Below are 24738 nucleotides of genomic sequence, written 5' to 3'. Positions count from 1 at the left end.
TTAGAATATAATGGAAGACAAACACAGCACACCGTCATTTTAAGTTGATCTTTATTTTCAAAAAGATTTAAATCTTTTGCGGAACACCCCTCTGTACTTGTCAGGAGATGACCAATACTAATGGATAAAGTTGCTACACTGCTGATTTTTTTTTTTCTTTAAATCATTATCCCTCTCCAAAGCATTGCCTTAATCTGTTAAAGACTATTCCTGAGTATACTCGGGCTGGTGGGAAATGCGTTTGTAGCGAAATCAGCCTGCCCTCAGCGGGTTAAAATTCAGCCGCCACAGCATTCAATCTTTGTGCCTTTGACTCTGAGAGAGTTAATGTACTAGTAACTAAAATGAAACACAGCAAGAGACTGACAGGTCATCCCCAGTGGCCTTACCGGACACTTCAAGCCTGATGTCCTTGCTGAGGACACCAGCAACGTTGGTCGCCTCGCAGGTGTAGGAGCCGCGGTCCATCGCCTCCACGTTGCGGATCATGAGGGACCCGTCTTCCATCAGCTCAAACTGCCCGTAGCTCATCTCCAGCTCGCGGTTGTTCTTCAGCCAGCGATACTGGGGCTTGGGGCTGCCACCAATGTTGCAGGGGAGGAGGATGTCCTGGTTCACGGCAGAGGAGGCGTTTCGGGGGGCGTCTGGCTCCAGGGCAGGTGGTGCTACGAGGTGTGGTGGTAGAGAGAGAAGGTATTAGGAGGCTGGCGTTCTACATCTTTTCATGTAAGAGATTTAATAGCTTGGCTCTTCTACAACTGACTTCTAAAAACCTGAATTGACATAAAAAACGTATCAGTGCAGATTACTCAACACAAGATAGCACTGACGGCTCTAAAGCTTGCCTGAACAACTTGCCTGACCCTTAACAGACACATTTTGCAAAATGAATAATACATGACATTCAATTGGAATGGTAAGATGGTTTCTTTGGATTGAAAAATAAAATATCAAAAGCAACAAATTTCATTTCACAATTGACACTCTCCCTTTTCATAGTAACAAAGATTACTTGGAAAAATGCCTGCCAAATATATCTTCATAAATAACTACCTGAACTAATATTTCTGGCTACTCTCTTCTAAATTTGTACACTTTTGTCTGCACTCCAAGTCTTCCTTTGACATTCTGAACCAAACAGCATATTCTGCTTTGATATACAGTGGACTCCCGTTATGATGAGGTTCTCGGGATCGGCAATTTTCTTTTGTTTTATCGAAATTTCATTATCACTGAAAAATAAACAATAAAAAAAAACAGAGCGGATAATATTGCGGCCTGAATTTTTACTTTGCTACAACTGAAATTTCGTTATAACCGTGTTCATTATAAATCATAATGGGTATGCACTGTACTGCTATTCTGTGGTTATAGTGCAAAAGAGTAAACAAATGGTTGTCACCACATTTAATTTTAGTGCCTACTTTCAAACTAGTGGTTTTGAGGTACACATGTGACATATTTGATATATGTAATATATTTCATATATTATGTGTCATATTTTGTCTCCTAATCACAACAATTGTGAAACAATTTAAACAGCATTCATATAAGCCCTCCAAACTTAACCTGATTACAGGTTAACAGGTTCACTCAGGCATAGCAAAGTACTTCCCTCTAACAGGAAGGCCATTGTGACACAATAAGTCTTGAGGATTTAGGGGGATTAGGTAATCTGTATTCATTTTATATATACTTTGATATGTTTTGTGCTTGCATTTGTTGGTTGACTCACTTTCATTTCATTGTTGCCTCTTCTTAGTACATCAGGTAAGGGCTTGCCGATTATTCAGCTTCTCCCCCCCCCCCCCACACTCACGCTGTTGCTATTTCACTCTTTTCCCTTCTTTATCCCTCTGTTGTTCCTATCTTGTTTGATGTTGCCTCCCTATTCATCCTTATCCTTCACAGGTTGCCCCCATGGTCCTTGGGATCATCACTGACCCTCCTCTGCCTTTTGTCTGTCTACCCTCCTGCTTTAATCCCCCTCCCTTTACTTGTTGGGCTCCTTGCTCATGGTTTCCAACCCTTCCCTTTTGTTTTCTTTGTTCTGTGTCCCTAGCCCTCCCCTGATTGTTCTTGTTGTATGTAGTCCTTATAGTATGTGACTGCTGTCCCTGCCTGTTTGTCATTTTACCACTGACAAAGATTCTGCTAGGATTAAGAGCTCAGGCCCCTTTTGACTCCATTTTACTCCATTGGCTTGCCACTATTCGATAAGCAGTCTTCAGCAGCTTTTTTTACTACTGTATTCATTTCCAGACATCCATGCTATTCAGCTGAGAAAGCATTCAAAAAGATGCTTCAATTGCCAAACAGAGCCCAGCACAGGGTAAATAACTTACTGTGGACCCAAAGAGTGACCAGGCGGTAGTCATGACCTGCCTGGTTGACCGCCACACAGCGGTAAGATCCAGAGTCCTGCCCACTGACGCTGCGTATCCTGAGGGAACCAGAGAACAACTGCTCGTAGTTGCCCTGGGACACATTGAGAAGGCGGCCATCCTTGTACCAGGTGATGTCTGGGAAGGGGATGCCAGCGGTCTCGCACGGCAGAATGACCGAACTTCCGAGGGTTCGGACGATGTTATCTGGTCCCTCATTGATTGATGGTGGAACTGTTCAAAAAGTCATGAATGGAATCTTGGCTATTAATGTAAGACTGAATGAAACCTTTAGCAAGTTAATTTTCATGTGCCACAAGTTATCTTGGTAAGAGATTGTTTACACTATCAGTGGAGAACTGCAATTTCTGCCTAAATGAGTTCAGTCTTCCTCTGACTATCTACACCTATAAAGGTACACATGGCTACATTTTACTTAAAAAAAAAGAAGTTGCTAAGCAATTAACCACTCTCAGACTAATAGTAAAATGCAAGATTCCACAAGAAATATGGAAATACAAATTTATGTCACACTTCTGATGATGCTGAATAGCCTTGATGCAGAGCTTCAGTGTGATGCTACAAATAATTAAACACATCTGCCTACACTATTCTATTTTTTTTTTTAAGAATTTCTATGAATTCCACAAATCTTCACACATCTCTAGTTTTGAAAGCATGGAACTGTGTCAAGGCAATCAATCACTAAGCAGTGCTCTCACCGATGACGGTGAGGTTGACCGTGCGTGTGTCGTTGCCAGCCATATTCTTGGCGATACAGGTGAAGACACCGCGATCGATGACCTGGACCTCACGGATCTGCAGGGAGCCGTTGGCGGCGACGTGGTAGCGGCTGTTCTGGCTGGAGATGGGGATGTCACCAAACTTCCAGAGGATGCGGACGTCGGGCCGGCCGTTGGCCTCGCAGTCGATGGTGACGCTCCCTCCGGCTTGGATGGTGATCGTCTCCTGCCGGACGTTCCTGATGACAGGGGTGACTGTTGGAACACAAGAAAGTGATTGTTATGAAAATTGATTGCTGATTGCTAAAGACACTTGGAAAGAGGGGAGCATTGTGGACGAACATGTCTTGCTCAATGACAGAAGTGCCATTGCAGGGCTTGGACCCATAACCTTATTATCAACATACCTGTATCCAATCCACTTGACCACACCACTTCAACAGGGTGTCTTCAGTTGACAACAACCTCTTTTCAATCCTTCCATACAGTAATAGAATGTTACAACACCAATTAGCTTGCGACTTCATGAACAGGTAAACCAAATTAGAGGTTCAGTATACTAGGTCCAAATCAGCAGGTTAAACACAAGATTGGAGTGAGGGAATTGTGGGAATTGACATTAAGAGAGTATATTACAGATACAGTGTACAGACGTTAGATGCAATTCCGCAACTCACCATGAACTTGTAGAGAGAAGTGCCTCTCACTGCTGCCCTGGATGTTGGTCGCCACACAGTAGTAGTGTCCTCCGTCGACAGCCCTCAGGTACGGGATTGTCAGGGTCGTGTCCTCGCTCCTCAGGTGGATGCCAATGTCCGACCGGGACGGCGCGCTGAGGGGGGCGCCATCCTTGAACCAGCTGACAGTGGCGGCTGGGTGGGAGTCGGTGACGTTGCACTCCAGCGACACCACATCCCCTTCCTGGAAGGATATCACCACGGGCTCGTCGGGGGTGTTCTCCCCAGCGATGTGGGGGCGCACTGAGGAATCAGTTGGGAAGGAATGCTCCATTTACACATAAACACTTTTCTAATTTTTAAAAGTGGCGATGTCTTTTAAATATTCAGAATGAGCGGTAATCACTTGTGAATCAGTCCGTTTGTGATTGTTTTTAATCTTCACTCAATGGGCGGTCCTGAACAATGAGAACGAGTGTTAGACACAAATGGGGTACAATGAAGCAGATGTAAAAAAACAAAACAAAACAACTACAGCAAAAGTAGGCATTGACAAGTTTTAGAGTAACATCAAGGTCTGTGCAGTAAGAGCCCCAAGCACCTACAAGAAGTCCTTTTTTTTTTATCAGTAAGATTACAAGAATAGGAAAAAAGTCTAATGTGCAGTAATTTGCATGGAAGGAAGTGAAAGCTCACCTTGTGTGTCAATGAGGATGTGAAAAAAAGGACTTCTTGTAGCTGCTGTTTCAAAATGTACCATATCTTGGGGCTCTTACTGCACAGACCTTGATGTTACTCAAGTAAGTAACTTGCATGGAAGGAAGTGAAAGCTCACCTTGTGTGTCAATGAGGATGTGTACTGAGTCGGTACCACTCTCGCTCTGGGCACGGCACTCGTAGAAGCCGTTGTCGTACGGCTGGAGGGACGGAATGAGGAGGGTGTTGTCACCCAGGACAGTGTAACCATGGAGCTGCTCGACAGGCTGACCGTCCTTGAACCACTGGACGGTGGGACGGGGCGTCCCGGTCACCTCACAAGGGATGCGGACCTCCGTGTCCATTGTCTTCTCCATGATGTCCGGGAGCTCGTTAATGATGCGAGGAGCATCTGAGAGAATTTAACAGTATCCTTACAATTACAGGTTCCAGATTTACAAGTACATCACTTTAACTGCCTACTTATTCTTTTCTAATACCCGACATTTCAAAAACTTGATCTCTACACCGGTGATACATATATATACCCAGAAGACGTTCACTAATATGAATCTGGACTCTTGTCCAAATGCCCTTCTTTTTTGACAAAAATACAGAGTACATACATTTCTACATACATACAGAAAGTATGTATGTTTGCATGTACAGTATGTATGCCTGCATTTTTGTGATCATGTATTTACAACCCATTTGTATTTATGTGTGGCTGCAAGAATAAATAAAAATATTCATACATAATATTCCATGTTGGTCTGAGACTCTACACTAATCCAATCTGAAGTCATTAAATGTAACATCAAGTAAAAGGCAGAAACAGAAATTATGGGAAGAAGCATTATTACCCTTGACGGTGAGTGTGATCCTCTTGAAGTCAGATCCAGCCTGGTTGACGACAAGACAGAAGTATGCCCCGGCATCATCTTCCCTGACGTTGGCGATGGTGAGGGATCCTTCCTCCAGCTTGTTGACCCGGGGATCCGTGTTGTACTCCAGCCGACGCCCGGCCTTGTCCCACATCACCATGGGGGGTGGGACACCGACGGAATCGCACGGCAGCGTGATGTTCTGGCCGATGTAGGCCGTCAGGGTATCAGGTCCTCTGCTGATGTGGGGTGGCACTGCACTCAAAGAATGAAACATTATAGGTAATGATCACCAAAACTTGCTTTTGTGAATAGTAATACTAACACAAACGTTGAGCTGTTTCTCATTAGAGTACATTGTTTATCAAAGAGTTAAGAAAGTGATATGTGCAACAGATATATTATCACAGAGGACTGGCAAAAAAGCCTAGTTGCTGTAATATTGTAAACAAAGTTGAGCAATAATAGAAGCCATAAGTATATTGATCCTCACAAGAAAAATGGATATTGTTAGTGTTGCCTGTGATCTGTCAAAAGGCATAACACTTAAACTTTGTGATATATACTAGCTCCCCCTTGTAGAAAATATTACTCCACAGATGTTAAATATTCTGCAGGTTGTTTTTCTTTCGTGAATTTTGGGCGTCAATATATTCATAAAATCAACAACCCGCCAAAGTATTGCCCTAGGTCACGTGAGGATGAAGTATGATAGCAACATGGGCAGGTAACAGCTGCACACAGATGATTAGCCTAGTAGTACTATGTGCACATGGCCACCTACAATATATATATGATACATACATGACTGCAGTACGATATTCATGTTCCTGATTGCAGATTCAACCACCTGCAAAATTGTCTTGCAGCTCCCGATGTGTAAATACTGTAAACGTGAATATTTTCGCGTAAATAATTTTTCGCGCTCAGCTGGGTAAGAATAGTTTCACATGATTTTAATTCAGCAGAATCAAAACCTCAACTACTGGAACATATAGCAAGCAAAAAATATTAATGTGCGTTTATTTTCACGCTAGTTTCTGGTTGCGCTAAATGCTCGAAAATTTCCACTTTTACAGTATAGTACACCCACAATATATTTGGCATCTACAGTATTCTCACCTCGTGAAAGGAAGACAATCATGTGTGTGCATGTGCAAATACCTACCGTGAACATTGATGGTGTAGCTCCGCGATATGTTGCCGACGATGTTGCTGGCGATGCAGGTGTAGACGCCGGAGTCCCTGACAACGGCCCGGGGGATGTCCAGGGAGAGGGGCATGATCACGTAGTGGGAGTTGGTGTAGGGGATCACCTTGCCGTCCTTCAGCCAGGTGATGTTGGGCGGGGGGTAGCTGTCCACCTCGCAGGGCAGTGAGACAGGGTTGTTCAGTGTGACGTCGTAACTGGTGTCTCCATTGGTCAGGGATGTTGGTGGGACTGTGTAGGAAGAAAGTGGTAAACTTGGATGTTAGAAGATGAATGGTGACCATGTTTCAGTCTTTGGACCAGTCACCAAGAGCTAATACATATCCAAAATCATTTCACAAGAAAGAGCTAATACATACCCAAAATCATTCCACAAGAAATAGTCAAAAGAGAATGCGAAGTCAGGAAACAAAAGATAAGATATCTAATAACTCAAATTTCAGTATCTCAGTCACCTTGCAAACATAAACCTTGCATTCAGGAATATCCATATTGCTTTTCAATATAAGTAAAGAATGTTGTCACAAACAAGGAAAAAATGTTTGTTTCCAGCTTTTCAATCCTGCAACATAACATCACAAAATATATCAGGAGATTGACGTTCCTAATGTTATTTACACAAACAGTGAAGAGCACGTTCGCACAGGTACAGAAAGCAATCAGTTCGAAGTATATCTTTTTTCCCCCAACTGCTTATTTTCTCAGTGCAAAAAAAGTTATCCTTTCAAACACTCACCATAGACAGTCAACTGCATTTGTTTCTGCTGCGTGCCGGCCACATTACTGACATTACAGGTGTAGACCCCAGTATCTTCTCTTATGGTAGAGGCTATCAATAGTGAATTTGAAGGAGTGATGTAGTACCTGAAGGGGTGAAATATAGCATGTACTCAGTTTGATTCAGTCCTGAATGGGCATTCTTACACTGCAGGTTCAATCAATGTTGATGAAATCTATCACATCTGTTCATTCAGTGCGATTAATACCTGAAGCATCACTTGATACTTGGAAATTTCATATGCATTTTGTCTACAAAACTCAGGGCATCTTGTTCCCAAAATGATACGCGTCTTTGCTATTTTGTGCATACCAACAAATCATCCTTCTTTAACTGAAAATATCACGCAAGCTCAATAATTTGCTCTGTCTTTAGATTAACATAATTTTTCCATGAGAGTTTACCCTTCCCAATGGATTAGATTTATATTGCCCTTCTTTCAAATCATTATGAATTTGTAGACCAGTTCATAATAGAAATTTGTTCGTCCCATTAACCTTTCAAACATTTTAACCTTGTGGAAGGAAGCAAATCTAACTGTCTTTTTACCAAATATGTCCAAAAGACACATTGTCTGTTGATGACAAAAGGGGCATTAACTCAACAGACTTTGCGCAGCGTTAACACCCTTCTGTTTCTCAGCTGATGATACGTACCATAGAGTTCAGTTAGAGAGAGTAAATGGATAGATCTAGGCTCGGTAAAGGCTGATGACTCACCTGACATCCAAAGGATCAAGAGGAGCACCATCCTTTAGCCACTCCACGTCAGGAGGGGGGAATCCCGCTGCCAGGCACTGCAGGGTGACAGGGTTACGCAGGAGACTGGTGTAGCTATCAGGACTATCCATTAGGAAAGGGGCCACTGTGGATTGGTGAAACAAGATCAATTTACTTTACATCCTCTTCCTCTTCCTCTTCCTCCTCCTCCTCCTCCTCATCACCATCATCATCATCATTATAATCATCATCATCATTATTATCACCATCCTCATCACATCATCATCATAATCAATGTCATCATAATACTACCACCATCATCATCATCATCATTACCACCACCACTACCATCATCATCACCATCAACATCATCCTACCCTCATAAACATCAACGCCATCATGACAGTTATCATCATCATCATCACCATCAACCCAAAAATTCCCTCCATTTGGGGCCAGGCCTCCTCCTGGGCACAGATTTTTTTTTTCATGAAAAATTTCAGTCCCGACATGATGTCAGTCTATGACAATTTCAGTAAAATCCCTGGTTTTGATTGGCTGAGAAGCTCTGGTCACGGAGTGTTACTATGGTAATTGTCAGAGACTGACTGGACAACTTGTCAGGGCTGACAACTTTCATGAAACAGTGCCCTGGTCCTCCCTCTCTCCTCATAGCTCTGCTAAAATGTAACCTCATCCTTTCATTGCTGTCTTTTCATTCTGCCTCTGTGTATATGAGTTAGCTCCTCTTAATCATCTTCAAAACAACAGGTTGCAACGTACTGTTCACAGTGAGTGTAACGTGCTTGGAAGCCTTTCCGGCGTCGTTAGAGACGTAGCAGGAATACTCCCCGGCATCATCTTGGTCAACGTTGAGGATCTGGAGAGTACCAAAGGCACTCTGACGAATCCTGGACATGAGGGTGATACATTACCTTGACTTAAATTCTTCACAAATACACCAAATTAAACAAAGCCAAGCCATCTGGGGGAATGAATTGTATGATGGACATTTCAAGAAAAATAAAGGAAGGGGATGCTACAGCATTGTCAACGGAGGAAGAAAGCACACCACAGAGAGATTTAAAGAGTAACGAGGTTAAGGAGTGGACAATGACAGGATGAAATAGTCTTCAAGAGGATTGAGACAAAGGAGATACATGTATGATGTTTGAAACAGATGGCAGAGAGGAAGTTTAATCAGAAAGACAGGAAGTGAGGCTATAGAGAAACTTTCACTTTAACTGAAGAAACGGCAAAGGTATACCTAGCCGTTTTGCAAAGGAATACTTCAGATCACTTAGAAAAGCAACACATTAAAAATGAAATGAGAAATAAGTTGTTCATTTGACAAGGACAATAACTTCATACCAACAAAGTTTTTTGTTTTTTTTTTAATCTGCAAATGCAAAGAATCCAATCTGCATCTTCATAAACCTTCCTCATTCTTTGTTAAAGGGCAGTATCTATTGTGACTGAATATCTACTTCAACTTTTAATTCCACGGAAAGTTTCTAGGGGTGAATATGAAAGAGAATTAAAAAGAAATTGTGCTGCTAGACTCATTTATTCTAGTACCTTAGCCAAAAGAAGATGAACATTTACCTAGCATTTGTGTAAGGATTGACTGGTTGTCCGTCCTTGTACCAGACAATCTCAGGCATGGGGAAACCGTCCGCCCTGCAGGGGAGGTCCACCTGCCCACCGACCTGGGTCGTCCAGGAAGAAGGACCCGGCATTATCGACGGGGGAACTGTACAACGTGGATGAGGGAGGCAAGCGTGAAGAGGTCAAAGGTTATTTAAAGGAAGAATTGGAAGTGACTGTTTGGATATCACTGCTGGGGGCGGCATGATCTTGCGCTGATGATTTAATCCCTTAAGCTTTCTGTTGCAAGGTACACACCACTGTGATAATTAAGTCAGAAGCTGGATAACTGTCACATTGTGAAAATTCACAATTTTGTTTCACCAATGATGCAGAAGGATACATACATTTTTCTTTTCAATTGCACACAATGTACATGAAAGTATATCAGTAAAACATTGCTATACTGCAAAAAACTAAAAATACATAAATACATGCATAAACAAAGACTAGAAGACGACAGAAATGCTATGCTGTAATGCTCACTAGTTTAAAATGGAATAGGACAAAATTACTATTTCCTGTAAGTAAAAGTGTTGGTGGTATTCATGTATCAATGAGCTTTTTGCTTTTACCGCTACCACACACATAAAAAAAAAAAAACCCAAATGCTAACCAACATTACAGACCAACTGTGTTCACCTGGGATGATCATTACTAATTGACTATTGTCACGTTCTTTGCAAAGTGACTCCCAAAAGTGGAAGACCATGTGACAACTGACAAGATAAAATGATGCCTTCCTTACTCATGACCACAAGTCGGAAAGTCTTGGTGACGTTGCCCACAAGGTTGGTGGCCACACACTGGTAGGTGCCGGTGTCGGTGGGCCTCGCCCGGTACAGCTCCAGGGAGCTGGGCAGTACCAGCAGGTTGTTGCTGGGGGAAAGGGGAGTCCCCGACTTCAGCCACGTGATGACAGGCGGGGGCGTGCCGCTGACCTCACATGGCAGGGAGACGCTGCCTCCCATGGTGATCCTGAACTCCTCAACTTCCAGGTTGCTAGGGAGACGGGGCGGGACTGTGTTGGGATAGTGGTATGGCAGTATGAGACGATCAAAGAGAAAAAAAAAGGAAGTTGGAGCAACTGTTCCATTTACTCAATCGCGTGAAGTCCGAACATCATTCAAATCAAAATTTGATAGGCAAGCCAGGAGACCCAATGTGCAATGTCTTGTCACTCCTTGGAAATATGATCTTCACATCCAAAGCCACTTATAAAGCACTAACAACTCTTAAATGCATGAATGTTATTAAGAACTAAATACATTAATATAATATTACATATCCTAAACGCCTTCCAATTCATCCTTTCCACCCCCCCCCAAAAAAAAAAAACAGGAAAGATTGTACATCTTATTGTTTTTGAGAAAAAAGGAAAAATGACTTTATTTCATTTGCAATATGTTCAACGATGCATAAATTTGAATTTGCATTTGAAAAACAAGACAAATTATTCACTTATCCATTGTAAGACAACCAAACTTCAACAGTTGTAGAGCTTCATTATCTAATCATAACCTCCTGTTCTCGAGAGAGGAGACTGTACATGCATCAAATTAGAGGAAGGAAAGAGAAAAAGTGGGAGCCTTGATGACATAAAATACCACATGGGAACGTGATGGGTATCTTCTTCTTTACACATATTTGATTCAAATCTTAAATACCCACCATAGACAGAGACAGTGATGTCTTTTGACACTGTTCCTCCGGCGTTGCTAACAAGACACTCGTATGCGCCGTAGTCCGTGGGGAGAACACCAACAATGGTCAGTGTGCCCGCAACGTCGTCGATGTCGTAGTGGGGGTCGTTGGCGGGGATGGGGGTGCCTCCTTTGGACCAGCTAATGGTGGGGGGTGGGGTCCCAGAAGAGGGACAGAAGAGGGTTACACTCCGCCCCTCCACCACGGTGTACTGAGTCTGCGTGTCTATGATGACAGGTGGAACTGGTAGAGGAAATTGTGAAAGAACAGGAAGAGAGAGCAATGGTATTGAACTTTCTTGTACAAAGAAAAAACAAAACAAAAACAAAACCTAATTTTCAATGCAATTCACAGTAAATTTTCCAGTTGCTTGTTGCACAGATCTTGCTGGAGATTCAACATACAGCTGGATAGCAGAACAGAGTGGTTAATGTAACATTTCTATCCTAAACACAGATTACTATTGAACACTGCTCGTGGGCAAGTATGAAGTACTTCCTTTAGAAAATATCCTAATAATTCTCTAAACTTGACAGAACTCTGAGAAAACCTTTAATTAAAGACATTCTAACAGGACAAATATTTGGGTATATAAATAAAAAATCTACAAGTTCAGAGTTAATGTGGTCATAAAAAAACATGAAGAATGCACACTTTTTTCACTCATATGAGGTGCCTACATGTACCACACGCTAACGTTAGATTACAGACTGATCAAGCCACATTAAAGCTCTGTATATGTAATAAGGTAAAGAATGTTGAGAAATTATAAATGACTCTAAACTCCTACCATGTATTTCCAGAGTAATAATCCTGTTCTCTGAACCAGCTTCGTTGCTGACGATGCATGTGTAAGTTCCTGTGTGATCCTCTGAGGTGACAAAAATCTCGAGGGAGCCGGTCTCCAAGACGCGCACGTTGTCGTTACCACTCCCCAAGAGGGCCCCATCCTTCTGCCAGGCAACCTGGGGTGCGGGGATCCCAAACGCCTCACACGAGAGAACAATAGAATCTCCAGCAACAGCGGTGTAATCTGTGCTACCGGGTTCAATGGTAGGCGGGACTATGTGGGAAAAAAAAACAAACAACCAAAACAATCTCAGAAATCAATGTCACTGTGGAGTGATATCTGTCTTAATGAAAAGAAATAATGATCTTTTATCTCAAAGTACACGTGGATCATGACACGGCATACATTCATTTCAGATTAAAATGTGTCCTTTACAGTTTGTCAAAATGCAAGGTAGGATGAAGTGATCTATACAAGTTCTAGTAAACTTACAGCTTTTTATGATACAATTATTTGTAGGTTTTTCACCAGTGATACTATGGTACCAGAGTAATATTAGTGTACTTATCACCGTAAGTATATGTGGTACAATCTTTACTTTCATGTCATTTAATGTGTAACTGTGATTTGGCTCAGGAGAGATTCTCCTGAGCCGATACTGCTCTGAATGATAGTCATCTCATTTATTTTGAATCTAAGCTTGTGCTAGCAGTGCTTTGCCTAAAAACTCTGTAGAATCAACTCAGATCCAACAAAACATGTTCTCTACAATTTGTATGTAACTTGTGTGAAATCACTGTCTATTTTTGCTGTTGATTTTTAATCTGCAGGATTTGCTCTCAACTTCCTGAACATAAATATGACCCTGCCATAACCATACCATGCTGAAATACTATTTCTCGTCTTGCAGTTTTTACTCAGTCAACGCATATGATGTTTGAATATGTGTCTCATAATCACTTTCTTAATCACGATTACTGGGAAAAAAATGTACAAGCGAGACTTATTTCTTCAAAAGAGGAGGGGCATAATCCTTTCTGGTCCAGGGACTTTGGATAGTGTAAACAATGGTACAGGGTTTTCTGTGCCAATCAGCACTTAAAGCACACAAAGGATTAATGGTGATGTCACAAAAGAAACGGAAAAACTCACTGAGGATGATGATGCGCATATCCTTGGTATTATTCCCAGCCACATTAGATGCCACACACGTGTACTGCGCCTCGTCCTCCAGACTCATCTGCTGAATAACAAGGGCGCCCTCGCTGGTCTGGTAGTGGTTGAGGCCGACCGCCGGGAGCAACTCGCTGTCCTTGTACCAGGTGATGGTGGGTGGGGGGTTTCCCGTCATCTCACAGGGGAGGGTTACACTCTCCCCCTGGGTGACGTTGACGACGCCTGGGGTGTAGACTCCAGGATGTGTGGGGGGAACTGTGGAATTGACAGAATGACTTTCATTTTCAAATCTTTAGAATGAACAAGAAACAAGAAGTAACCATTACAATCAAGATGCTTGCTCAATCATTAAATCAACAGATATTGCCACTTTGATTATCATCATGTGTTAACATAAGTAATCACTCACTAAATTTTAATCTGTGAAAGATCTATGTCTGCCTGATTTAGCAGGTATGTGTGATTGCCTTCATTTCAGAAAAAAAAATGATTAAGCACTTATATATGTCAAGATTAAAAATGTATGGAATTAGCACTATTTTCTCTTTTCTCTCACACAACCACAACCACATAAGTTTTTTTTTTTTTTTTTGAGTTATGGAGGCAATAGTGAGACATACAAGGAATATGTCTCCACAAGGATTAAACACAGTTGTCAAATCATCTGTTCCAATTATAGAAAGGAAGACATGGGGACACTCTTTGGAAATATCATGGTATCACACAAATTAAAAGAGACCGCTAAAGAGGATGGTAAGAAAGCCAGCGACTCTCACCTAACACAAAGAGAGATATTTCAAGTTCTGCGGTGCCTGCATCATTCTGCACTCGGCAGATGTATGTTCCCGCGTCTTCTTGTGTCACGTAGTTCAGGATGAGGGTACTCTGGTGTAGCCCTTGGTTGGGGATGGTTTGGCCGTTCTTCACCCACTCGATGGTGGGTGGAGGGTAGCCATCGGCTGGACACAGCAGAGTTACAGATTCATGGCGAACCACAGTGTAGCTGGTCTCTGTTGTTGAGATGCTTGGTGGTTCTGCAGATAGACAGACATGATCACCATTTTTTTGTCTGAAGTGAAACAAACACTAATTAACCCGACAAAGACTAGGACCAAGTATACTCAGGCAGGTATCTATGGGAAATGCATGTTATAGCAAAATCAGCCCGTCCTCAACGGGTTAAAGATCACGAGGGACTTCTCTCAAATTTTCCCCCAAAGACAGTACATTTTAACTACTCTACATTGAAAGTCAAGCCATGTAATCAATATTTCGGAATAACAGGATTCTGTGACTTGCAATTTCCTGTGCATTATTTTCTCTCGTTTTAATGGGGAAGGAAGAAGTATGTCAATTCTATAAAGCTAATGAACGTTGCCACAGTTGGGGAAAGTACATGTTTAAAACATTGGCATAGAATTCTCTTCTCTGTCACAACAAATTTGTATCAAACATCCTAACAAGCTGTACGGAGGCTAAAAAGGACAGAATTTTACTAAAGATGACTGACCGTAGACCTTCAGTGTTGTGGTTCTCGTGTCGTTGCCGACGACATTCACGGCCACACAGGAGTAGCTGCCAGCGTCGGCCACGAAGGCGTCACGTATCTCCAGGCTGCCGTCGGGGAGAAGCCGGAGGCGTGGCATGAACTCCGGGAAGAGCTCCTCACTGTGGTGGTACCAAGTGATGGAGGGAGGGGGATTCCCCGCCAGGACGGTGCAGCGGATCACCACGTCCTCACCGACAATTACAGACTGCTCTGGGTTGGTGGCGCTGATCTGTGGTTGAACTAATCACAAGGGAGGAAAGACAATGCATAACTTTAGTTCATAATTAGTTGAAGAGTATATCAAATGCCACTCTAACCCTTGAAGTGCCCCGCAACTTGCCAGGATGTCTCAGAGGCACTAAGTAAGTCCATTTAAACTTGACCTACATTGTATAAGTTGTAAAGTTAGCAGGCCCACTCAGGCGAAGCAATGCCCCACAGTCCAACAGGAAGACCATGGTAGCACAATGGGGATTAATAGGCAGATACAAGGTAATCCCTATTTCTGACTATTAATTTCCAGACATCTGTGTCAATCAGCGAAGAAAACACTCCACTGTGTATGCCAATCACCGAACAAAGCAATGGTCAAGGGATAGGCTAGACTGAAAGTTCACAGAAAGGTAATACTTTTCAACTTGTTTTAAATGGAAATAAAATATTCCTACACAAATTCTTCGAGCAAGATCTAAGGGTAACTTCTATACTTCACCCAGTGAGTGTGTAACTCTGAAGAGCTGCATTTTGTTGTTAAATGTCACCTGGGCACCGTTTCATCAAAGTTGTCAAACCTGACAAGTTGTCAGTCTCTGACAATTACCATAGTAACAGTCAGTGACCAAAGCTTCTCAGCCAATCAAAACCAAGGATTTTACTGAAATTGTCAGAGACTGACAAACTGTCAGCACTGACTAAATTGATGAAACGCCCCCCTGGACTGTTATTTTGCTTAGTTCTTAACACAAGTCAATGAAAACCCAGCCATCAAAAGTTGTATGGACGATAGCATCTCTTGACTCACTCAGGTTGGTGATTCTGAGTTGGGATGATGCCTCTACCGAGCCATGAATGTTTTGGGCCACACAGACGTAGGTCCCACTGTCTTCAACCTGAAGATCTGCGAGCAAAAAGAAGAAAAAAACAAAAAGCACACAACTTTAACATCTTCGTTAGATTAATTCTACACCTCATCACCACCTGCAATGTCTTAATCACAAAATTCACAGTTACACCTTTCATAAATACAAAGAAAAACCTGTAGACATCAACAAGCACTTCACCATTTGAAAACATTATAAAATACAAATTTTGTACTTCTCTTGTAATGCAAAGTCTAATATAACTTCCTTTTCATTATTCAAGTCTCTCCGTGTGCAATGAGCATCTAGTAATTTCAAATCCATGTTTCATTCATTCATGAGTGTCACACAATATTTCTGACTGTTGAGTTCCTTGGTCTAACACCACAATCCTGGACATTTGTGCTTTAATGAAAATACTGCAGTCTTGTAAATTTTCTTGTGGGATTTTTCATATCATCTATTATTTGGACTTTGCAAGAATGTAGATACAATAATTTCAACAAAAAAAAAGGGAGTTATTTAATATCAACATGCCACAACCAAGATTACCTCTCTAATATTGTGTGTCTGTATTTCATGTGTTAAATACCATTTAATACAACATCATCTAATCATCACTTTCATCTTCATAATCATTGCCATTATTATTATCCATTATCATTATCAATATTGTCATAAAAGGTATGACAATAATAACAGTACATACATTATGTATTACTGCAAAAGTTGACACTTCGCACATTTTTTTTTTTACTTGATCTAATAAGATTACTGGCATTGCATAATTTTAGTTTGCTGACAGCTGACATTTCTCCTGTAACACAAAAATAGTTAGGATGACATAACAACAATTATACACACTTCTATATAGAGTGCATATCACTTTAAGTATTATTGGCAAATTGATATTTCACACTGCTCAAAACTGCTCAAAATACAAAAGAAAAAACAAAAACTTCCATTTATACCTCAAAATATTTTGAGCTCATGATACCCTTCTGGTATCATAATTAAAATGTTGTTTCCTCTGAAACTGTCTTTACAGATATACTTGTACAATTTATTACATAAATACTGGCTGGTGTACTTACTTACAATGTACCATAGTACAAGTATCTTGCGGTAACACCAATTTTTATTCATGGAAGTGTCACTTGCTTTAAAAAACATTTCATGACACTCTAATTGAGTTTTCAGGATTTCAAATTTAATACTCAACTGCTCTGAAGATACTAAACTAGTCCTTTAATTTAGATTTTTTTTTTTTTTTACTTCCATAATGAAAGAAAGGGAAGTGAGTACAGTTTAGACAACCTACTGTGGCAGACAGATTTACACTGTAGTCCTGAATTCATTGTTACTTGTCTCCTAACCATACCATGATGATATGGGCGAGGACAGCATGTCGCTGTGGGGAGACAATTAGGTTACGAGGGCACTGACCAGTAGTAGCACCCAGAATGAAAACCGATGTATGTGTGTATGTGTGTGTATGTGCGCGTGTGTGCGTATGTGTGAGCTAGAGAGAGAGAGAGTGTGTGTGTGTGTGTGTGTGTGTGTGTGTGTGTGTGTGTGCATAGTGTGTTAAAGTGTGTAAATGTGGGATTGTGTATTATATAAAGACGAGGTCAGGTGGTCATGTCACGAATCTGACTGACATCTGGCAGTACTCACTGTCAGACAGATAAAGCAATTACAAACATGCAATCACCATCACCGCAATTACAGGCATTGTTCTGTCGCTGCATTAAAGGGACGGTTATAGTAATGGGTTATGTAAAAGCAAAAATTGATGTTTATGTAACAACTGAGTAATGTTTCCAATTAGCAGTAGTCCTAGTGAAAATTTGGAGCTAATTTACAAACTTTAGATTGAATATGAGTCAATTTCCTGTACCCATGTTTTGGATGAAGTAACATCTCTTACATAAAAAAAAAGAACAAACTTTTGAAAGCCCTCTTTATGTAATGTAAAAATTTGCAAAGAATTCGTAGTTGTTAGAGGATTTTGGTATTGCCTTTCGTAGTAGATATGCCAATACCTGAACTCCAGTGATAAAAAATATTCTGATATGATTTTATTACAGAATGGTTGTACGTGCAAATCATATTCATATCATGCATTGCTGGAGTTTGAGGACAACTTTGCCTTTAAAGATACTGTTTACCTTTGGGAGCAGTGATTTACAAAATGTTTGAGTTATCACATTTGATACATATGTGTAGGTCAGTTATATCACAAAACATCCCATCTTATAGAAATTTTGCAATGAAGCCTAAAATATCAGAGGATAGCATTATTTTTCTCAATAAACCATAACTGTAGATGGTTTATTCTAGAAACAATTTTATCATACATATTGTTCACAATTTGTATATTTAACAATACTTAAAGGGACTGTACAGTACTGGCTGAGGTGGGGATTCATGTTTTGAACATTCCTGTACAGTGAGATAATGAAAAGCCTCTTATGAAATATGAAAGAGCATGAAATTTTATGAAGGATTCAACGTTTATTTGATGAAAATTGGTTTTCAAATGGCTGAGATATCCAAAAAAGTGCTATTAATAAAAGGCGAAATGCCACAACTTTATTAGGATCTCTTTGTTTCACCTTGTTTTTGGATATCTCAGCCATTTCAAAACCGATTTTCATCGAATAAACTTTTGATACCCCTAAGAACTGCATGCTTTTTGACATCTCATAGAGTGGTTTCTGAACATCTCGCAAAATGTTAAGCTAAATCCTCACCTCGACCAGAACTGTACACACCCTTTAACATTGATTATATTGATTAACATTTTCACATTGGTAATTTCTATCCAAAACTATTTTGATGCACGACAGCTGGGTTTTTGTTTCATCTGCAAATGGTAAATAATGCCTTTTAACTAGCTCAGCGGACAGACAATGGAGAGGGGATTCACTGACATCACGCTGGTTGCGTGCTGAGTGAACAATGACAAGCCAAAGTGAAATCATCGCAAACTGTCAAGGTCTGACTGTGGGTATAGGATATCTATCACGAGGTCCCCCTCAATGACAGCGATTTGAAACCAATTACATGTCGTCACTCCGCCCTCAAGAGACTCAACCTCCGTAATGCGCTGGGAACTCTGCATATACTCCATCCCCCCCCCCCCCCCCTCTATCTACCCTGCAAGTATTGCAAAATACAGCCGCAATTAGGATTTCGTGTGATGACTTAATACGCCCATTCATTCTTGATTAACGTGAGTCATTTCTTTTCTCTGTTTCCATGAATTCCCTTCTCGATGATGTTTCTCTTCTCAAACCATAGTAACCATTTGAGTTATTATACTACAAATCTTAAAAATAGAATACAGAATGTACATTGCCAAAACAGGTTAAAGCCTTTGCAGCTTATTTTGCATAAACTCTTTTTGTAAATGAAGGTCTCATTCTCAGAGCTCTGTTTGTGACACGCTCTTTTTCTTTTTTACTTTGAATTTCTTTTCATCTTCCATCATCTCCTTTTTTTTTTGAACTATTTCCTTCCCTTCAGACGGATACAGTATGAGTTGGACCAATAATTGTGATGGAAAAATCACTGCTGCAACACAAATAATTAAAGAAATCAACAGACAAGGGACTGAACAAAGTAAGAGTGAAGCAAAGGTGTATGGCATGCACGCAAATGTGTGAATCAATGTCTAAAATCCATCTATTACCAAAGACAAACATTCATCGATGCACCTGTATACATGGCTATGCTTCTAAGGACTACCCTGACTCATCTTCTGCATATATCTTTATATAAGACACTATTATTTCAAAGTTATCATTTACCTATGGTCTTAATAGCGTGTCATCTCACCTGGTAAACACATGCTCACGTAAATATAAACAAACACACACACATGCACACACACACACACACACACACACACAAACAAGCTCAACATAAAAGTCCTATAGAGTACCGAAGTGACAATGTCAAAGTCTTTTGTTAAAGCTTGGGTTAGAACCAGGTGCAAGCATAAATACTCTGGCCAAGTGAGGTTGTTTTTGAACCAGTTTCCATGGCGATGAATAGCAATGACATCAAACTTTGGTAATCTACACAGAAACAAAGAGAAATCAACAGAATCTCTCTCTCTCTATCTCTTTGTCTGCCTCCCTCTCACCTTGAATGAAGAGGTTGCCGTCCTCAGTCATCCTGACCCGAGGGTTGAGATCCAGGCGGGTGTGACCCACTTTCCTCCACGTCACCTGTGGAGGAGGGTGTCCCATGGCGATGCAGGTCACCGAAACATTCATCCCGTAGTCCACGCCCAGGTCGATGGGTGGGTAGAGAATGGTTGGGGATGCTGTCAGTGGAGTGAGGATTTGTACACAAGAATTAATGAGAACAGCTTTCATTACCAAATTGTCATACAATACTAGTACTTAAAGTTGGTGTGTCCCTTTTGCAAACCTGACAATAAGATATTTTTTATGAGTTGGCATATCGTTGAGGTAGGTTTATAATTCTTCATGATGGAAGAGGAAATACTTCAGATTTCTAGTAAATTTATTCAGACCCTAAAGAAATTCCAACTTTTATTCTTAACCAGTACAAACTGGGAGCACACGCTAGAGTGACATGGGGTTAGTTTGTCAATTTTTCCTTTTTTTTAATTCTGAAGTGTACTTTAAGATTTCATACACAATTTTGGGAGGTACTATTCTTCAACCATACAGAATTTGTGATGTTTGCAAAATGAGCAAAATAAGTCCCTTTAGCTTTATAGGAGAAGGGAATCCATCTCCAATTCACAAAGAATCAACAAAAAGTGAGTGTCAAACAATTGGAACAGCATAAGTTTTTTCTCTGACGAATTTAAGACAGGGAGGAATTTTAAAGTTTACATATTCTTCCAAGACAGTGACATCAGACGCAATCACATTTAAAGATATACAAATTGAATATATGGCAATGGTGTCAATGCCTCACATCTCTCCCATGAGTGAAACATATTAAATAACATCAACAATATATACAATGTGTATAACACCTATAAATCACAAAAATGAACTTTACACTCTAATCACTTTCAGAAACTGATAATTCTTTCCATTTACACAATAATCTACAGTACTTTCCATGGTTCAAAGACGACAAGCAAAGTAGAATATTTAGAGCAAGTGGTAGATGGGCACTTTATATATGGACACCTTTTCAAACACACACAGTAGGCTGGCAACAGGAAGTAACAGACAGGAGGAATTATCTTCAAGCTTTATCATTCTTTAACATAGACAGGAAAAAAGATACCGTGAACAGTGCCCTACTTTGCTCGCAGCATGCATTGATCTTGGAATCTCACATTGTGGGCTATAATTGTCAAACATTCTGAAGAGTAGGGGAAATTCAGTGGATGCATCTCCTTATGGTGTTGTATCATTTCACCGCAGTTTATCTAAATATCATTGGGAAACCACGACTGGAATCTTCAAAGTGGTAGACAGTTGAGCAGATTTTTTTGAAGAGAGAAAGGGAGAGAGACAGAGAGATAAAGAGAGAGGGAGAGAGAGGCAAAGTCAAGATGAAGAGAGAATGAGCAAGATAAGAAGAAACGAAGCAATGAGAGAGTGAATTTTTTTTTTCGCTAACACAATGTCGATACGAACTCTGACTCAAAGTGGAGCAGTTTCTTTGTAAACAGCCTAAAACCGATTAGAAAACCAGATAGACATATCTGCGGTTGTGCCCGATCCCCCCATAAAAAATAAAATCAACAACAAAACTGAAATGACGGAAGTTTATACAATTGATCGTCTGAATGAACTTGTCACTTGACAGCCGCAATTTTCCCATCTGGTACTTGAGCTCATGTTCTTAAAGAAATTTGACGCATGTTGGATTTCCTTGTTTTCGCGGCTGCTCTGCTCCGTACGGTCAGGTTTCCGCGAACACTCGCATCACGTTGAACATATTTGGTAACACGTGCTCGACAACCTTCGAGCGATCCCTGGAGTTAACATGAAAGCCGGTGTGGGAGGAACCCACACATTCTGATCGGGTTAACTTACTCCACAGGTTTCTCAAACACTTCCTTCATTGTATGGAAGAAGAGGAAAAGCACATTGACAGAGAGCACAGGTTTGCCTGAGGGAGCAAAAACCCTGGAAAACCTTGAGCACTGTGACAAAACCATTCAAAACCAGGACACTCCTACATGTACAGTATGTTCAAAATACCCTGGTATATGTCCACATAATGGTCAATATCTTTCAGAGCATTGCACTGACCAGGACACTGCTCCGTTGTATGATGGAGGGAAAAAAATGGTCTCACAATAAGTAATCTGAAGGTACTACTATTTTAGGACATTGGAAGAGAAGTATCACATCTTTGTTTAGTCCTGAGCACAATACTGTCTTTTTTAAACATACATGTCCTAAGAGTTCATACAGATACTTTCTAGAGTTTCCTATAAAAGGTATAAGGAATCAGCAAGAAATGGCATGGTGATGATGTTACATGGCTTATATTCTGAAAAGTATCTCCAAATAAGTTGTTAAAAGTGCTCTGCTTTCTTCTGATTACATTTGAACCAGTTTTGGTCTCAGATGTTATTCTCTCTCTCTCTCTCTATTCATCTACTGTATGTGTATCCCTAAATGTACATTTTTGTAGTGTCAAAATGGGGCATTCCCTTTAACCCCTACCATGACTGGAAGTTGCTTTTGGCATTCACAGAATATATTTAAGAGTTATATTTTAGCTCACTGCATCCTAGATGTTATAACTTCTCACAAATTTAGTGCAGGCAATGGATTAACAACTGCAGTTTATTCTTATGCCTACACATACTCTGTATAAGCCAAATATCTAATACAAATGCAATTTTGATTGAAACAAAACCAAATATATTCCTTAAATGAACTTTGAAAGGGTTGCAACACAAAGGGATCTTCTATCTTAAATAAAGGTTGACTGAAGAAACATGGCATAATGGAAGTTGTGGGGGAGGGGAGGGGGATAGAACAAGAGGACACAGCAGACAGGAACTCTTAACCTTCTGTGTGCCATATTAATTTTCTGCCCATGGGTATATGTATGAATTGTGTGCATATTTGATTCATTGGCACAAAAAGGGTTAACCTATGATTACTGCTGACCACAATCCTGTATAATAAATCGATGGCATTTTACAAGTAGTAGTCTTGTGAGTCTTAAAACAGACTGAGGGCTCCATACGACTTCCCATCAACTTCCCCTCCATAATTCGCCCCATCTCACAGCTGAGTCTCCGATTTCCTGCGTGTCATGTAGATGGCGTCTCTGAGACACGGCCGTCAAGTTCAGCCAGGCGACAAGCAGCTACTAAACGTACAATGCTTAAAGTAGGCCCTTGCTCTCAACCCCCATGATGCCACTCAACACACTTAATCAAGACTGTCTGCTTGAGTTATAAATAAAACAATTAGTTATAAATAAACAAAATGAGTTATGAATAAAAAATGTATTATGAAAAGGTTGCAGAGACTTCTTTATCCCTTTTGAGTTGGAGCATATCAATATGTGAATTCATAAGTGACATCCTTGATTTCTAACACAAACAAACACACCAAATCAAAAGAGATTTAACCCGTTGAGCTAGGACAAGCTGATTTCACTACAGCACATTTCTCATAGGCACCTGACAGAGTATACTAGGGTTTTGTCGTCAACAGGTTAAGATTTTAACCCGCTGAGGACAAGTCCCAAGTATACTCGGGCAAGCGTCTATGGGAAATGCATGTTGTAGCAAAATTAGTCCGTCCTCAACGGGTTGATAAGTTCTGGGGCTGGATGCATTGGACTACACCGTGTAGCATCAGTCAAATCACACTAAGTAAACCTAGCACTTCAGTTTGGTGGCAGGAAACACAATCTTTTAAAGTTTTTCTTATAAATCTGGAATTGTCAGATAATGAGAGCGTATCATTCCACATATCTGAGTAGCATGGAGACAAAGATCAAGTTTATATTTTTCCCCCTCCATTACAACATGTGCAGGGATGCACGCTAACCCATTTTCTCTACTGGTCTAACCTGTCTGTCTGACCAGTATGTACACAGTTTTCCACTTTTTACTAGTCCATTTCTGAAAAAGTTACTGGTCTGACAATGATTTTTTACTGTTCCTGGACCGTTGGACCAGTGCCCGTGTGCAGCACTGACATGATAATGTAATCAATAGCAGAAAAACAAATGCCTTAGAGTGATGGTAACCTGGGGTAAAATCGTGTTGATGGTGAGAATGAGTCACACCTAACAGTGCCTAGAAAGGAGACTAACATCTACCTTCTCCTCCTCCTCCCTTACCCCCCCCCCCCCCCATCTACCATGTATGTCCATCATGCCACATTCTCGGCCCACCCTAAAGCAGACTCCCAGCATGATTCACACACCTTCTCCCCTTTCACAAATCCTCACACCGTGTTTCAAGAAATCGAGGGAAATGCTAAGGGGGGGAAAAGAGATCACTATCATATGACAGCTTCATGAGACTCGGTGTGCAACATCACGTGACCTCTCCACTAGTTTCGCAACCCAAGAATAGCCTGGGTGACAGAAAACCTGAGAGACAAAGGTTAAAGCCAAAACATTGTTCTCATATGCCTGCAAAACTGTTGATTTTCACTCCAAAATGTAAAAGTACGCCTACCAAATGTGCGGAATAACGCTGCATTACCACAAATTCA

The 24738-nt window shown here is 40.8% G+C and overlaps 1 protein-coding gene across 1 annotated transcript in view; it reads right to left on the bottom strand.

The window, feature by feature from the left end:
• Nucleotides 1-24738, bottom strand: part of LOC140240711 (hemicentin-1-like) — a 142663-nt gene that overhangs the window by 53589 nt on the left and 64336 nt on the right. The window contains exons 13-31 of the mRNA XM_072320475.1: nucleotides 20190-20372; nucleotides 15979-16074; nucleotides 14919-15197; nucleotides 14185-14442; nucleotides 13385-13663; nucleotides 12233-12505; nucleotides 11410-11685; nucleotides 10487-10759; nucleotides 9697-9844; nucleotides 8875-9002; nucleotides 8092-8236; nucleotides 7331-7458; nucleotides 6553-6825; nucleotides 5364-5639; nucleotides 4640-4912; nucleotides 3805-4107; nucleotides 3107-3382; nucleotides 2346-2618; nucleotides 390-665 (exon numbers count right to left, since the gene is read on the bottom strand). Of these exons, the coding sequence (XP_072176576.1) occupies nucleotides 390-665; nucleotides 2346-2618; nucleotides 3107-3382; nucleotides 3805-4107; nucleotides 4640-4912; nucleotides 5364-5639; nucleotides 6553-6825; nucleotides 7331-7458; nucleotides 8092-8236; nucleotides 8875-9002; nucleotides 9697-9844; nucleotides 10487-10759; nucleotides 11410-11685; nucleotides 12233-12505; nucleotides 13385-13663; nucleotides 14185-14442; nucleotides 14919-15197; nucleotides 15979-16074; nucleotides 20190-20372 (4416 nt within the window). The remainder of the gene's footprint in view (nucleotides 1-389; nucleotides 666-2345; nucleotides 2619-3106; nucleotides 3383-3804; nucleotides 4108-4639; nucleotides 4913-5363; nucleotides 5640-6552; nucleotides 6826-7330; nucleotides 7459-8091; nucleotides 8237-8874; nucleotides 9003-9696; nucleotides 9845-10486; nucleotides 10760-11409; nucleotides 11686-12232; nucleotides 12506-13384; nucleotides 13664-14184; nucleotides 14443-14918; nucleotides 15198-15978; nucleotides 16075-20189; nucleotides 20373-24738) is intronic.

Source organism: Diadema setosum, chromosome 17 (assembly GCF_964275005.1).
Source record: "Diadema setosum chromosome 17, eeDiaSeto1, whole genome shotgun sequence".
Classification (NCBI taxonomy): Eukaryota; Metazoa; Echinodermata; class Echinoidea; order Diadematoida; family Diadematidae; genus Diadema; species Diadema setosum.
The sequence above is the reverse complement of the archived record's forward strand: the minus strand, read 5'-3'. Positions and strand labels throughout refer to the sequence as shown.